At 37.9% G+C, this 14,756-nt stretch overlaps 1 protein-coding gene across 5 annotated transcripts in view; it reads left to right on the top strand.

Annotated features, from left to right (window-relative positions):
* The window catches only part of Ttc33 (tetratricopeptide repeat domain 33), a 29,586-nt gene extending 15,062 nt beyond the window's left edge, over positions 1–14,524 (top strand). For 4 of the 5 annotated variants that reach the window (XM_070041094.1, XM_070041091.1, XM_070041092.1 and 1 more), the window contains exons 3-5: positions 2,849–2,930; positions 3,900–4,031; positions 11,736–14,524. In XM_070041094.1, coding sequence (XP_069897195.1) covers positions 2,849–2,930; positions 3,900–4,031; positions 11,736–12,089 — 568 coding nt within the window. In that variant the 3' untranslated portion in view covers positions 12,090–14,524. The remainder of the gene's footprint in view (positions 1–2,848; positions 2,931–3,899; positions 4,032–11,735) is intronic. The other variant, XM_070041093.1, reaches the window with a different exon arrangement.
* Positions 14,525–14,756: the final 232 nt, after the last annotated feature.

Below are 14,756 nucleotides of genomic sequence, written 5' to 3'. Positions count from 1 at the left end.
ATTTACTTTTTAAATCCTAGCACTTACATTTGAACTTTATGTCTTTCTTACCCTCTGCTCTTCTTACATACATGTACTTTAGAAAGTAAGATCTAGAAATACAATAAGGATCTTCTATATCTTGTTGAATGTAGCATTCTAATACCTAGAATGTTGCCTGGCCCACAGAAAGTACTGTTTAAATATTTGTTAAATCAATAAGTTGTTAACTATATAGCTCATTAAATTTGAAGCTATAGATAAATCTAATTTGGAGCAGAATAGCTAAGCACACTGGCATTTCTGTCTGGTAAATGAGCATGCTATCTAACTTTCTTGTCTTGATCACCAGCTGTTATTGTAGGATATTTATTATCTTATTGCCCTTGTATAACCCTTGGGACTGACTATTCCCCTTGCTTCCTTCCTTGTGTTAGTTCAATTGAATACTGTAAGGTTGTCTTTAAACTGGCTGAATCAGACTGTGGTCATTTATTAACTACAGTGACTTTAAACCAAGTGTTTATCTTTCAATGCTTCCTATCCAGCAGCTGCAACAGGGCTGTGTCTTTTTAGTGTGTTCCAAACTGAAGTTGAATTAAGAGATATGCTACGTGAGTTATGAGAGACCATTGATTTATTACATGCCAAGTTTCCTATGATCCTGTGGAGAGACAAAGGGGTGCCACCGGAAAGTAAACCAGAGAGAAGTAAACCAGAGAGCAAGCCAATTTTATTTAGGCCACATCTCTGCTAACAGCATTGGTTATGTTTTTAAAATAAAAGCAGTGGAGCAGGGCACTACTGTCTCATGCCTGTAATCCTAATCACTCAGGAGGCTGAGATCTGAGGATCAGGGTTCAAAGCAAACCCAGGCAAGAAAAGTGCATGAGACTTTTATCTCCAATTAACCACCAGAAAACTGGAAGTGATGCTGTGGCTCAAAGTGGTAGAGAACTAGCCTTGAGTGAAAAGCTCAGTGACAGTGCTCAGGCCCCGAGTTCAAGCCCATGACTCCCCCCCCAAAAAATAAAAAGTTTCAGGGAAACAAATACAAGAAATGATCCAAGAGAACAAGAGAAGATAATACATAATAGGACTATGACAGATATGATTGATACTGTGACAGATGGTTTTAGTTGTTTACAACCCTGACACTTGGTATAAGTGCTTAAATTCATGGAAATAGGAGCTGTGCTCCTAAGCATTGAAAACTTAGGGTGGTGGTAGTTTATTTTATTTAAAAATAAAAAGGGTTTCAGAGTTGGCATGAGGTGTATTAAGGTAAGCTTGAGATATACTAAGATTGAGCTGTCTGGGAGTCTGGGTATAGATATTTGTTGACTGACTCTGAAGCTTAAGAGAAAGACTGATCGGGAAAAACAGCAATGACTAGGTGGTAGTGGAAGTCATTTACCTATTGGTTTTGTTCATTTCAGACATTCTTTAGTTTATCATTGTGAATGAATTAATATAGTTCTTTCCCCTATAGACAAAGAAACTTAAAACTGGTGCATCATTATAAAATTTCCTGGCTACTTTATAAACAGTTATCTCTTTCAGCTAGGTTTTTGTAGCAGGACCCAGGGTTACAAGTGGGTTGTAAATTTCTAGGAAAAGTACTTTATACTATTTCTAAAATGAATGAGAATATATTATGATATTGGAGTGAGTAGAAAAAGAAAAAAATATTTTAGCAGTGATTTCTCAGCTTACAAAGTACAAAAAACAAAACCTTGGATAAAAATTTTTAACAGCTTTTTTATTTATATTTTGTCTTTTTTATTTCTTTTGCTGTCCTTCCCTTTCATTCTTTTATTTTTCAGATTTTCTTTAACATTATCATATTTTGAGGAGATATTTAATTTTTAAAAAATTATTATAAAGGTGATATGTGCAGAGGGGTTGCAGTTATATAAGTCAATGAAAGAGTACATTTCTTTTTGGACAGTATCATGGTAGATATTTCTTTTTTTTGGGGGGGGGGTCTAGTTGTGGGGCCTGAACTCTGGGCCCTGGGCGCTGTCCCTCAGCTCTTCAGCTCAAGACTAGTGCTCTACCACTTGAGCTACAGCGCCACTTCCGGCTTTTTTCTTTTTACTTATGTGGTGCTGAGGAATCGAACCCAGGGCCTCTTGCATGCAAGGCAAGTGCTCTACCATTGAACCACCTTCCCAGCCCCTAGATATTTCTTGGTAAGCAATTATTACTTAGTTCTTGATTTTTTTTTTAACTTTTTAAAATTTTTGCTGATCCTTGGGCTTCAACTTTTAGGGCCTAAGAACTGTCCCTGAGGTTTTTTTGCTCAAGGCTAATGTTAGGTTTTTAAAAGAGGTTGCTGAGTAAGTACCACACCACGCACGTGTATTCAGGTAAGGGGTAGGTTTATTCATCGGTCGGGCTGGCACCAGGTCATGTGTGCACTCCACTTGGCTGGGAAAGGCCTGGGAAAGAGAGCGTCTGGGCCTGGGCTAGGCCTTATCTAGGGTATGGGCAGGGAAAGGTGTGGTCACATCAAATCCAGATGTGACCTCAGCGGATGCAGATGTGACCTCTTCCAGGTGTGCCAGTTGCCTAGGTAACGCAGGTACTGGGTAGAGACTTTAATGCGAGGAGGGTAGAGTCTGCTGGCCTTCCAGGAGTGGACCTTACAGCAAACACTCTACTACTTGAGCCACAGCCCCACTTCCGCTGACTTCTCTGCCTGTCTGGCTTCAAATTGCAGTCATACATCTGAGCCTCCTGAGTAGCTAGGATTACAGGTGTGAGCCACTGGTGTTTGGCTAGTTCTTGAGTTTAAAATGTGGTCATAGTACTCTCAAAGAACTTATTGAAAAATATGATATTAATGTAACTTTAACAACCACAGATACCGGGAAGCAATTCAGAAGTGGGATGAAGCACTACAGTTGACTCCCAATGATGCTACCCTCTATGAGATGAAATCACAGGTAATTATAAAGAATTTCATTCTGAATGAAATTGTGCTTTGTTTGGTGAGCATTGATGTGCCAAAATATTTTCCGTTCAAATAAATTTTTTTTTTTTTTTTTTGTCGGTCGTGGGGCTTGAACTCTGGGCCTGGGCGCTGTCCCTCAGCTCTTCAGCTCAAGGCGAGCACTCTACCTCTTGAGCTACAGCGCCACTTCCAAATAAAATTTATTTAACTTTAAAAATCATATTATTTATGGGGATTAAATATTCTTTTGGCCTGGTGTTGGTGGCTCACACCTGTAATCCTAGTTTCTCAGGAGGCTGAGGATTATGGTTCAAAGCCAGATTAGGCAGAAAACTCTGTGACTCTTATCTCCAATTAACCAACCCCCCTCCCCCCCCCCCAAAAAAAAGAAGCAGGAAATGAAGCTGTGGCTCAAGTGATAGAGCACTAGCCTTGAGCTCGCTCGCTCGCGCTCTCTCTCTCTCTCTCTCTCTCTCTCTCTCTCTCTCTCTCTCTCTCTCTCTCTTCTTTTGGGAAGAAATTATAATTCAGGCAGGATCTGTACTCCTAACAAATTTTTTTTAAGATGGTGAATCCAAACTGGAGACACATGCTTTATCAGCACAAATACATTTAGTCCACTGAATCCAGTGATAAGAAGACCTTCCTTTAGATGCCAGTTAACTAGTACTAAAAAGCTGGAAATGGTACTGTTGCTCAAAGTGGTAGGGCACTAGCTTTGAGCATAGAAAAACTCAAGGACATTGTGCAGGGAGTTCAAACCCCAGGATTGGCATACATGCACACATGTGCATTCCCCTGCCCCAGAAAGTGAAAATGTTTGTTTATATATGCTCATTTGTTAGTAGTTTGCTATATATGCACACACATACACACACATACACACACACACATACACACACACACACACACACACACACACAACTAACAGATCCTGTTTTCTCATCTTTTTGGCATACAGGTCTTAATGTCTCTTCACGAAATGTTCCCAGCAGTACATGCAGCAGAAATGGCTGTTCAGCAAAATCCACATTCATGGGAATCTTGGCAAACTTTGGGTCGTGCTCAGCTTGGTTTAGGAGAGATAGTCCTGGTAAGGAACTTGCATTATTACAGTGCTGAAAATTTAAGTTTATTTTGTAATCTTTGTAATTACACCCCCAACCTATTTATCAAATCTGTGCAAAAACAAACAGAAAATTAACCCTTAAAAGTATTAATACAATAAGGAATTATTACATGAACACAGATCAAAGCTATAAACATTCTTTATGATTTATAAATACATTATATTAGAGTCAGTATATTTTTGGTAGGGTTAGAATATGTTTTAGTTATTTGCCATCATGAAAATTAAAACAATAAAACTTTAAGTTGGACATCAGTGGCTTACTCCTGTAATCCTAGCTACTCAGGAAGCTGAGATCTGAGGACTGCAGTTCAAAACCAACCCTGGGCAAGAAAGTCCGTGAGACTCTTACCTCCAATTAACCACCAGAAAACCAGAAGTGCTATGGCTCAAGTGGTAGAGTGCTAGCCTTGAGCTGAAGAGCCGAGGGATAGTGCCCAGGCCCAGAGTTCAAGACCCACAACCAACAAAAAAAACAAAAACAAAAACCTTTAAAACATTGGTGTTTGGTAAAACATTTAAATAGACAATAAATGAGTTTTGGCTTTGTTCTTTGGAGCATTAAAGGTAGCATATTGCAAGTGGTAACTATCAGTTATAGCATTATTATGGAGACAAAACTACTTACAGATTTCCTAAAAGAAATGGAAGAGTAATGGTAACATGCTTAGACTGAAAAGTTGCTTAGCCTAGTGAGGAAAAAGTGAGGAAAATTAAATCAAAATCCTTATTCATGGAATTTTATCCAGCTTTTAACATTTAATTTTACTTGGCTTTTAATTTCTATTCATTTTCTTACACTTTTGTCCACACATAGGTATAGGAAGAATTGTTAGATGTGTGAATTCATTGTGTTAAATTTGCCTGATACTCAAGCAAATTACGTGATACTCAGCCTATCTCTCAACATGTCTGGGTTAGACCTGTTGGTAGCAAAGGCAAAATGGATAAAAATTTGCTGTTAGAGTTGTTCCATTTTTGTTTGGGCATGACTATACATACCAGACAGTTAACATAATTCAACTTTTACTTCTTTGTCATTAAATAAATTATTACTTTATAGTCTTATAAGTCTTTTTTTGGGGGGGGGGGTCCGGTCGTGGGGCCTGTACTCTGGGCCTGGGCGCTGTCCCTCAGCTCTTCAGCTCAAGGCTAGCGCTCTACCACTTGGGCCGCAGCACCACTTCCGGCTTTTTTCTTTTTGCTTATGTGGTGCTGAGGAATCGAACCCAGGGCCTTAGGCATGCAAGGCAAGCGCTCTACCACTGAGCCACCTTCCCAGCCCTTATAAGTCTTTTATATTTTATAGTTAAAAGTAAAACAAATTTTCTTTTTTTGAGTATTTTTTATTATCTTTAAGTAGATGTAGACTGGAGTTTCAATTCAACTTGTTTATGAGTACAGTGCATCTTGATCAATGTCATTTCTTCCATGCTTCCCCTGTCTTTCCCTACTTGACTCACACCCTCAAATTTCTCATTCCATTTTCACATGTACATATTGAGCTTTATGACTGCTAAGCTTTCTGGTGAATGTTACATTTAAATATTATTAGTGATAGTTTTAATTTGTAACTTAGATTTTTCTGGCCCTCTTGTAAATAATCTTTTGTTCTTTTGGTCAGTCTGGCTCTTGAACTTAGTGCCTGTGTACTGTCTCTAAGCTTTTTCCTTCAAGGCTAGTGCTCTACCACTTTGAGCCATAGCTCCACTTTCAGTTTTCTGGTGGTAAATTGGAGATAACAGTCTCATGGACTTTCTTGCCAACGCTGGCTTTGAACTGTGTTCCTTAGATGTCAGCTTTTGAGTAGCTAGGATTATAGGCATGAGCAAAGGCACTTGGCTTATCTGGAAGATTTTGATTACTAATTCAATTGTATATTTTTAGAAGTTCATCTTTTTTTCAAGTTAATGCATTTTCTTGGCATATAAGTGTTCATTGTAATTTCTTATGATCTCTGTGGCATCAGTTGTAATTTCTCTTTCATTTTTGATTTTGTGTTTTCTCTGTTGATAAATCCAGGTAAACTTTCTTGAGTGTTTATCTTTTCAATAACCAACTCAGTTTTTTTTTCCTGTTTTTCTTTTCTCTGCTTTATTTCAGCTCATAATATTTATTTTTCCTTCTAATTTAGGGGTTAGTTTGTTTTTCTTTTTCATTCCTTGAAGGACAAAATTGGATCATTTATTTGAGATCATTTTTCTTCCTCTAGTTATTTATTGCTAAAAGCTGTTAGTACTTATTCCCTCGGAGTACTGCTTTTGCTGCAACTTTGGATTAATAGTCAAGGATAGTCAACCGCCATTTTGAGAAATGTTTTCTGTTAGTTTTAGTTATGTCAACTGCCTTTTCTCTCGCTGTCTTTCTTTATATTTTGATGATTTTTGTATTGATATGCTTTGATTCATTTTGAGTAACTTTAATACTTTTCTCTTGTAACTTTTATCCTAGAATTAGAAGTGATTTACCCACAATTACAATATTTGAGTATTTTATATATGTTCATATATTTACATTTATCAACAGGTTTCACACTTTTTTTTATATTTCCTTTTTTTTAAATTTAATTTTATTTTATTTGTGAACATACTGTACAGAGGGGTTACAATTACATGGGCAGGATAATGCGTACATTTCTACCAAGCATTGCAGCCTCCTCCTTTGTTTACCCTTCACATCCCTTCCCAGCCTCCCCTCTCCCCCCACCAATCCCAATCCTTCTAGGTTTCACACTTTCTTTTTTTTTTTTTTTTTTAATTTTATTTTCACACTTTCTTATTGATGTGTTCTTTATTGTCTTTTCATTTCAACTTGAAGAACTTCCTTTTACACTTCTTATGAGGCAGCTGTAGTGGTGCTGAACTGCCTTAGCTTTTGTTTGAGAAAGACTTTCTCATTTATTTTTTATTTTATTTTATTCTTTTGCCAGTCATGAGGCTTGAACTCTGGGCCTGGGCATTGTCCCTGAATTTTGCAGCTCAAGGCAAGCAAGCACTCTACCATTTGAACCACAGCGACACTTCTGGTTTTCTGGTGGTTAATTGGAGATAAGAGTCTCACGTATTTTCCTGCCTAGGCTGGCTTTGCATCACAATCCTCAGATCTCAGCCTCCTGAGAAACTAGGGTTACAGGTGTGAGCCACCAGTGCCTGGCCTTTCTCATTTACTATTTATTTATTTGTTTGTTTGTTTGTTTGTTTATTTGTTGGTCTTGGGGCCTGATTTCTGGGCCTAGGCACTGTCTCTCAACTCTTCAGCTCAATGCTCTACCTTGAGCCACAGCATCACTTCCAGCTTTTTCTGCTTATGTGGTGTTAAGGAATCAAATGCAGGGCCTCATGCATGCAAGGCAAGCACTATACCACTGAGTCACCTTGCCTGCCCCTCTCCTTTATTTTTGAAGTACAGTTTTGTTAGGTGTGATATTCTTGGCAGGTACTTTGATTTCTTTCTTTAAGCACTTTGAAACTTCTTCTACATCCTCTGGTCACAAGATTTCAGTTGAGAAATTTGCTGATATTTTTATTGGAGTTACCTTGCTTGTGACAAGTTGCTTTTTTCCCCACTTTTCAAAATTTTCTCTTTTTCTTTGACTTTTGATAGTTTGATTATACTGTGTCTTGTATGGACTTATTTGTATTCATACAATTCAAGGTCATTTGATTTCGTAGATCTGAATATCAATCAGTTTTAGATTTGGGAAGCATTCCCAGAGTATTTTTGTTTCTTTCCCCTTAATGCCTTCTTAGAGTCTCGTAATATGTATATTAGTCTGCTTGATGCTATCTTATAGGTCCCCTAGGCTTTCTTCATACTTTTGTTCATTTTTCTTTTTTTGCTTCTCTGACCAACTAATTCTCATGACCGTTTTCTGGGTTTACTGATCATTTCTTATGCTTTCTGCAATCTGGTACTAAACCCTTTTAGTTATTATTATTAATTTTTTTAGTGTAGAATGCTTCAAATTTGTGATCTGTGTGGTACTTTATTTTTTATCTGTATTGAAAGTCTATTTATTTTCCTACAACCTCATTGATCTTGGATTCTTCTGAAAAAATTTTCGGGTAAATTGTAAACTCCATTTCTTTGCAATTGGTTTGTAGAAATTTATTTTGTTTATATGTAACATATTTCTCTGATTCTTCTTCTATTCCTCTTTGTGTTGAGGACTACAGGTTAGACAAAAGCAGCCTACTAACCTCAAGTTAGCAATTTTGGGTCGTCATTTTGGCCAGAGATTCTAGGGCCTTTCACAACTTTCTATGAATGTAACTTGTTTTATTTGTTATTTGAGGTCTGTCAGTACACCATAACAAGACTGAAGGTAGGTCTTAGAAGGTGAATTTTTGGATGCTCCACCCAAGACTCTTCCTCTCTAGGAGAAGCTGGGTGAACAAGGAGCTAGGGTTTTGCATTTGGTTGCTCTGTGCCAGAGGGTGGAGCTATGGCTAAGTCCTACTGCTGTTGTCATTATTTCTTAGATGATTAGATATGCCAGGTCATAGATTTCTAAGAAAGGTAAGACAGAAATCACTCTTTTCATATGGCTCTAGAAAAAAGTTGGGCATTAGACATACTAGTTATTGACTTTTCCTTTCCAAGCATAAACTGGAAGGTAGAGGGTTTTGTTGTTGTTGTTTTGTTTTGTTTTGTCTTGTTTTTCTTCTTTTACTCTGTGCTCCACTAGGGATAGGAGTTATAGTAATTGTCAGCCTGAACATTGCATTCTAGTCCCTGGGCAGTTAGATTTTTCCCAGTCCCGACAGTACACCATGGGAAACAAGCCAAGCCAGTTGTCTCTGTTCATGTTCCATTCCTATAACAAAGTGTATGGGGCTGGGAACTTTATAAAAGACATAGGTTTGTTTGGTTCACAGTCTTTAGGGCTGAAAACCCAAGATCAGGTGGCCCATCAATTTGGCCTTCTAGGACCCTGTTGCCTCTGTACCACAACATAGTTGCTGGCAACGTAGTGGGATTGGGTGGGAGTGGGAGAGAACATGTGATGAGTCAGGAAACAGGATTGGGATTTAGGATACAGGACTGTGCTTTTAAAATAGCTTGCTTTTGTAAGAATGTTTGATGGCACGTACCTACTCTGGAGGCAGGAAGAGTGCATATTTGAGGTCAGCCAGTCTGGGCTGCATAATGAATTCAAAGCCAGCCTAAGATACATAGACTGTTTTGAAAAAGAGGGACGGAGGGAGGGACAAAAGGAAGGAAGGAAGGAAGGAAGGACAGGAAGGAAGGCCTGGAGACTGGGGATGTAGCACAGCCATAGAATACTCTGTCAGCGTGCACAAAGTTCAATTCTCAGTACCACAAAATAAAACCAAACCAACCAAACTCACTCTATAAGCATTCATCGCTTCTGCAGCCAGTTCCCCCAGTGGCCTAGCCACCTTCTAGTCCTCCATGTCTTGAAGATCCCATATTGTTACATTGAGGCCCAAGATTCCAACATACAAACCTTTGTGGGACAAAGTACATCTAAACAATAGTGCTACTCCTTTTGGTTCCCTCTTGTAAAAGTGGAAGCATTTAACACAGTGAGTGCCAGCTGGTCCTTCTCCAGGGAGAATGCGGAGCTAGACATTTTTTTCTTCTACTTATTCTGCTGAGCTGAAGAGGAGGACATATGGTAGACCTTCCCCCCACAAGAGAAGGAGACAAGTTTATGGGAATGGGGAGAAATTGTTACCATCATCCATGGGATAGGTGATATTATTCATGGCATAGATAATGGTACGGCTACTTTGAAAAATGACCTAGCAGTTTTTTGAAAAGTGAAACATATACCTGCTATATGACACCACAATTCCCCTTCCACATTTGTCTGTGTGTGGGTATATGTTATGCACGTGTATGTACCGCATTTCTGAAGCTTGAACTCGGGGCTTGGGTTCTGTCCCTGAGCTTTTGTGCACAGTGCTAGCATTCTTCACTTTAGTCCACAGCTTCACTTCCAGCTTTTTATCCGTAGCTGATGGGAGGTAAGAGCCTCATGGACTTGCCTATACAGGCTGGCTTCAAACCTTGCCTGCTGAGTAGGATTACAGGTGTGAGTTATTGCTCCTGATCTAAGTATAGCCTGTTTCTTTTGTTTTAACTCTTCCAAAGAGTTTTTTTAAGACTGACATTCTTGCCCCAGTTTAGGGTTGGGATGTAGCTCAGTGTCAGAGCGTCCTTGGGTTTGATGCCTAGTACCAAAAAAGAAAAGACAAAAATACAGTTAAAAAAAAAAAGCTCAGTTTAGTATTAAAAAAATAATATGCTTTGTTTAACTGTGTTATCCATCTCTCTACAGTCAATCACTTTATAATGATTTGTAAAGGACCTAGAGCAGATCATGTATCTGTGGGGCTTGAACTCTGAGCCTGGCCTGGGTGCTGTCCTTGAGCTCTTCAGCTCAAGACTAGTGCTCTACCACTTGAGCCATAGCATCATTTCCAGTTTTTGGTGGTTAATTGGAGATAAGAGTATCATGGGTTTTCCTGCCCGGGCTGGCTTTGAAACGCGATCTTCAGTCTCAGCCTTCTGAGTAGCTAGGATTATAGGCGTGAGCCACTGGTGCCCAGCATAAGTCTTTTTGTGTAAGGATCTTTTGCATAGAGCACATGTTCTCAGAGAAACCTCACAGTTGACTTAAACCAGTGTTTCTCAAACAGAAAGGGCATGTTGCCCACAGTAAGTGCATAGAGATCAGGAATATTGTTGAACATCCTAAAATACATAGAACCAAGAGTGGTCCAAGCCAATGTGTCAGGAGAGCTGAGGTTGCCGTGAATCCACATTGAAGTGGAGTCCTTTTACCTAGGAAGTGCAACAAATAATTAGGAGCATGGCCTCTCAGGCCATCCTGCCTGCGTTTGCATCCAACCTGGCCCCTTTCTAGTCCAGGCCTTCAGTAACCGATCTCTGTGCATCTGTAAATTAAGATAAAAACTTCTTAGAATAATTGTGAAAATATGTGAGTTATTACATATAGATCTTTGGGAATAGTGGCTAGAATACAGTAACCCTCAATAAATGTTAGTATTGTTAAGATATAAACTCTTGACTTCAGTAGTATGTCTTCATGGTATCATGCTATCAGGACTTGGTCCAGGAAATCCCCAGGTTTATATATTTGCTAATTTGTAGAAACTGAACAATACATTCTCTTTGTTGCAGACTTATGTACTAGTACTTTTGTTTTAATGGCTCTTAGTCTGTTAGCATTTCATCTGTCACTTTCTCTCTCATATGTGTGTGTGTGTGTGTGTGTGTGTGTGTGTGTGTGTGTGTTTATATATTTACTCAGTCATAGCAGAAGCCTAACTTCTATCCTTTATGTTCTTTTTGTTGTTGTTGTTGTTTTTGTTGTTGGTTATGGGCCTGTACCTCTGCTCTTCAGCTCAAGGCTAGCGCTGTACCACTTGAGCCACAGCGCCACTTCTGGCTTTTTTTTTCTGCTTATGTATTGAACCCAGGACCTCATGTATGCAAGGCAAACTCTACCACTGAGCCACCCAGCCCCATCCTTAATGCTCTAATATATCACAGTAATACATTCGAGTGTGTATGTACCGATGAGTCTACATACTCACACACATATAATCATCTTAAGCATACTGGGTTTTAGAAAGGAACAAATGAAAAATTCTGACCTGTTTTTTTTTCCCCTAGGCAATTCGAAGTTTTCAAATAGCCCTTCACATCTATCCGATGAACCCTGAAATATGGCAAGAAGACCTTTCTTGGGCAAGAACCCTCCAGGAGCAGCAGAAGGTAGCACAAAGAGTTAAAAAAAGTGAAGCACCATCTGGAGCAACACAGTTTTCCCCCAAGTCTATCCCTGACTATGACTTTGAAAGTGATGAAATTGTGGCTGTGTGCGCAGCAATTGCTGAGAAGCAGAAGACAGTGTCAGCAAATAAAACAATGGTTATTGTGTCAGCTTCTGGGACAGTAGAGACTGTAACTGAGAAGGAAGAGGGTGCCACACTACCAGATAACTCTGTTTTTATCAAAGCCCGATGAAGCTGAACACACCTTAAGATATTTGAGTATGTCTATCTGATTACTGCTTAACATTTAGACAGATACACACACTCTCTGGAGAGAGGATAAGACTCTTGTCCATAAAATACAGTTTCTTCAGATGAGGTATATAAAAACACAATGGTAGAATTATTATGTATTGTTGGACTGTGCTTTCTAAGTTGATTTATACTTGAGGTTAAACTCCTGAGAAAAATGTGGTTCGGTTGATAAACTTAGTTTAATTTGGAAATGTTAGTGGTTACATTTAAAGGTATAACTTGAAAAGTATATTCTTGGATAGTGAATAACTTGATAGTTATTGAAGTATTGACCCATTGACATTTGTTTTATAGTGAAGGGAATGTATGGTTTCTTTTTCTCCTAGAAAAATGTTGCCATTATTTATTCTTCCATCCCTCTTGCTTCCATCTTTATTGAATTAAGTCTTCAAAAAACTTGAATAATTTTACCATTCATTTTGATTCAAAGTTATCATTTTGTTCTATATAGAATCTTTGAAAGGTTGCCTGAAAATGCATGCAAATGTATACATCCTGTACATATTCTTGGTGTTTCTTTCTATTCTGATTTGTGCTTCTGTGCCAGTACTAGCTGAGGCTTGAAAGGCCTGGGTACTGGCTTCTAGCATTTTTTTGCTCAAGGCCGACTCTCTACTACTTGAGCCACAGCTCCACTTGTAGTTCTTTGGTGGTTCATTAGAGATAAGAATCTCATGGACTTTTTTTTTTTTTTTAACCTGGGCTAGCTTTGAACAATGATCCTTAGCTATCAACATCCTGAGTAGCTAGGATTACAGGAGTAGGCCATTTGCTCTTGGCTTGTCTTGATATTACCTGTACCAGTAGTAGTCATCTCCTTTAGTATTTGTTAAATGCGTGAAATATTGGTAAATGTTAAATGATGTTTTTTATTGTCATGGCAGTGTAGTTCTTTACCACTAGTAGTCTTTTTTTTTTTTTTCTTGCCAGTCCTGGGACTTAAACTCAGGGCCTGACACTGTCCCTGAGCTTCTTTTGCTAAAGCTAGCACTCTACCACTTGAGCCCCAGTACCACTTCGAGCTTTTTCTGTGTATGTGGTACTGAGGAATCGAAGCCAGGGCTTGATGGATGCTAGGCAAGCACTCTACCACTAAGCCACATCCCTAGCCCATAGTAGTCACTTTTTAAATGTGCATTTTTAAGATGATGGCGTTACAGACATGTCAACAAGTTGTACTACATTATCGCACTCAAAATCACTGTTTATTTTCTTTATTTTTAGAAGCATAGAGAACCCTGCAAACATTTTTTTTTTGTTGGTCATGTAAAAACACTTTTTGCTTGTAACTTTCCAGCTGATGATTTTAAATTACTTTTCTAGATTATTTTTTGTAGATCTAGTCAATGAAATGAAAAAATAATTACAATTTAAATAACTAAATAAGATTCTTCTAAAAATAAAAAAGTAAGGATATCATTATAATGCCAATGAATAAATAACTTAAGCAAACATACATATAAACTGGAATGTGATTTATAGTCTAATCCCACAAGTATGAGAGGGTTATGTTAAAAGAAGTAGTTTATGGCCAGGCCTGGTTGTATTACAACATTTGTGAGGCTGAGACAGAGGAGTATTAAGTTTGAGGTCAGTCTGGGCTACATACAAGACCCTGTCTCAAAAATAGAAAAAAAAATACAAATGAAATTAAATGGGACATCAAAAAATAATTTATTAAAAGGCTGTACTTATATTCATGACCTATAATTGCTAACATGGATAGATACTTTTACATTGTACTTTGTAGTACAATCGTTTAGAACTGTTGGGTCTTACTATTTCCGACACTCAGGAAGGTATCATTGGTCTAAATTACTTTTTATCAATTAGAGATAAATGCTAGCTAGCTACTGTATGTTAAAGAATCTTACCTAACACTGTTAGGCCTACATTTTTGTGAGGATGATTAAAAAAATTATTTTAGTGGAATGCTTATGTCTTTCTTTACACAGTTGAAGTCAGCACTTGCCTTAAGAAGTATTATATTTTTCCCCTAGGTTATACCACAGAAAGAGCCTGGATTAGAATGGTCAGCTTTAGAATGATTAAATAATTATTTTATTAAATAATAAATATTCTCAAAAGGCATTCAGGTATCTTGAGAAATGAGTACTTAACATTTGGTATGTTGTCTTGTGTAATGAGTGTTTGTTGGTTGTGAAATTTGTGAATAAATAGTTTGCATTTTGAGATTTTTCCAGTTACATTGAAATGTTAGCTTTCTAAAAATTGGATTCATTTATTTAGTTTCTTTCTGATGTATAATTCTACTATAAGAAAATGCTATTTGTTTAGCTGTTCCTATTGATCAACATCTAGGTTGCTTTGAAGTTTGCTGTATTATGAATAAAGCTGCTATCTACAAATACATTCTGTCTAAACATACATTTTCATTTCTCTTAGATAAAAGTCGAGGGATAGAATTGCAGAGTCTTAGGCTAAATTTATGTGAAACTTGAAAGTGTCAAACTTATCCAAAGTATCTACATCCTTTTTCATTTAACAGCAGTTTTTAAAATGAAGATTTGAGTTGCTCCACATCTTTATGCTTGGTATTGTTAGTTTTTAAATTTTTATCCAGTTGAATGGATGTCTCATGGCA

Source organism: Dipodomys merriami, unplaced genomic scaffold (assembly GCF_024711535.1).
Source record: "Dipodomys merriami isolate MVZ:Mamm:240054 unplaced genomic scaffold, mDipMer1.0.p SCAF_30, whole genome shotgun sequence".
In the NCBI taxonomy this organism is placed as follows: domain Eukaryota; kingdom Metazoa; phylum Chordata; class Mammalia; order Rodentia; family Heteromyidae; genus Dipodomys; species Dipodomys merriami.
The sequence above is the reverse complement of the archived record's forward strand: the minus strand, read 5'-3'. Positions and strand labels throughout refer to the sequence as shown.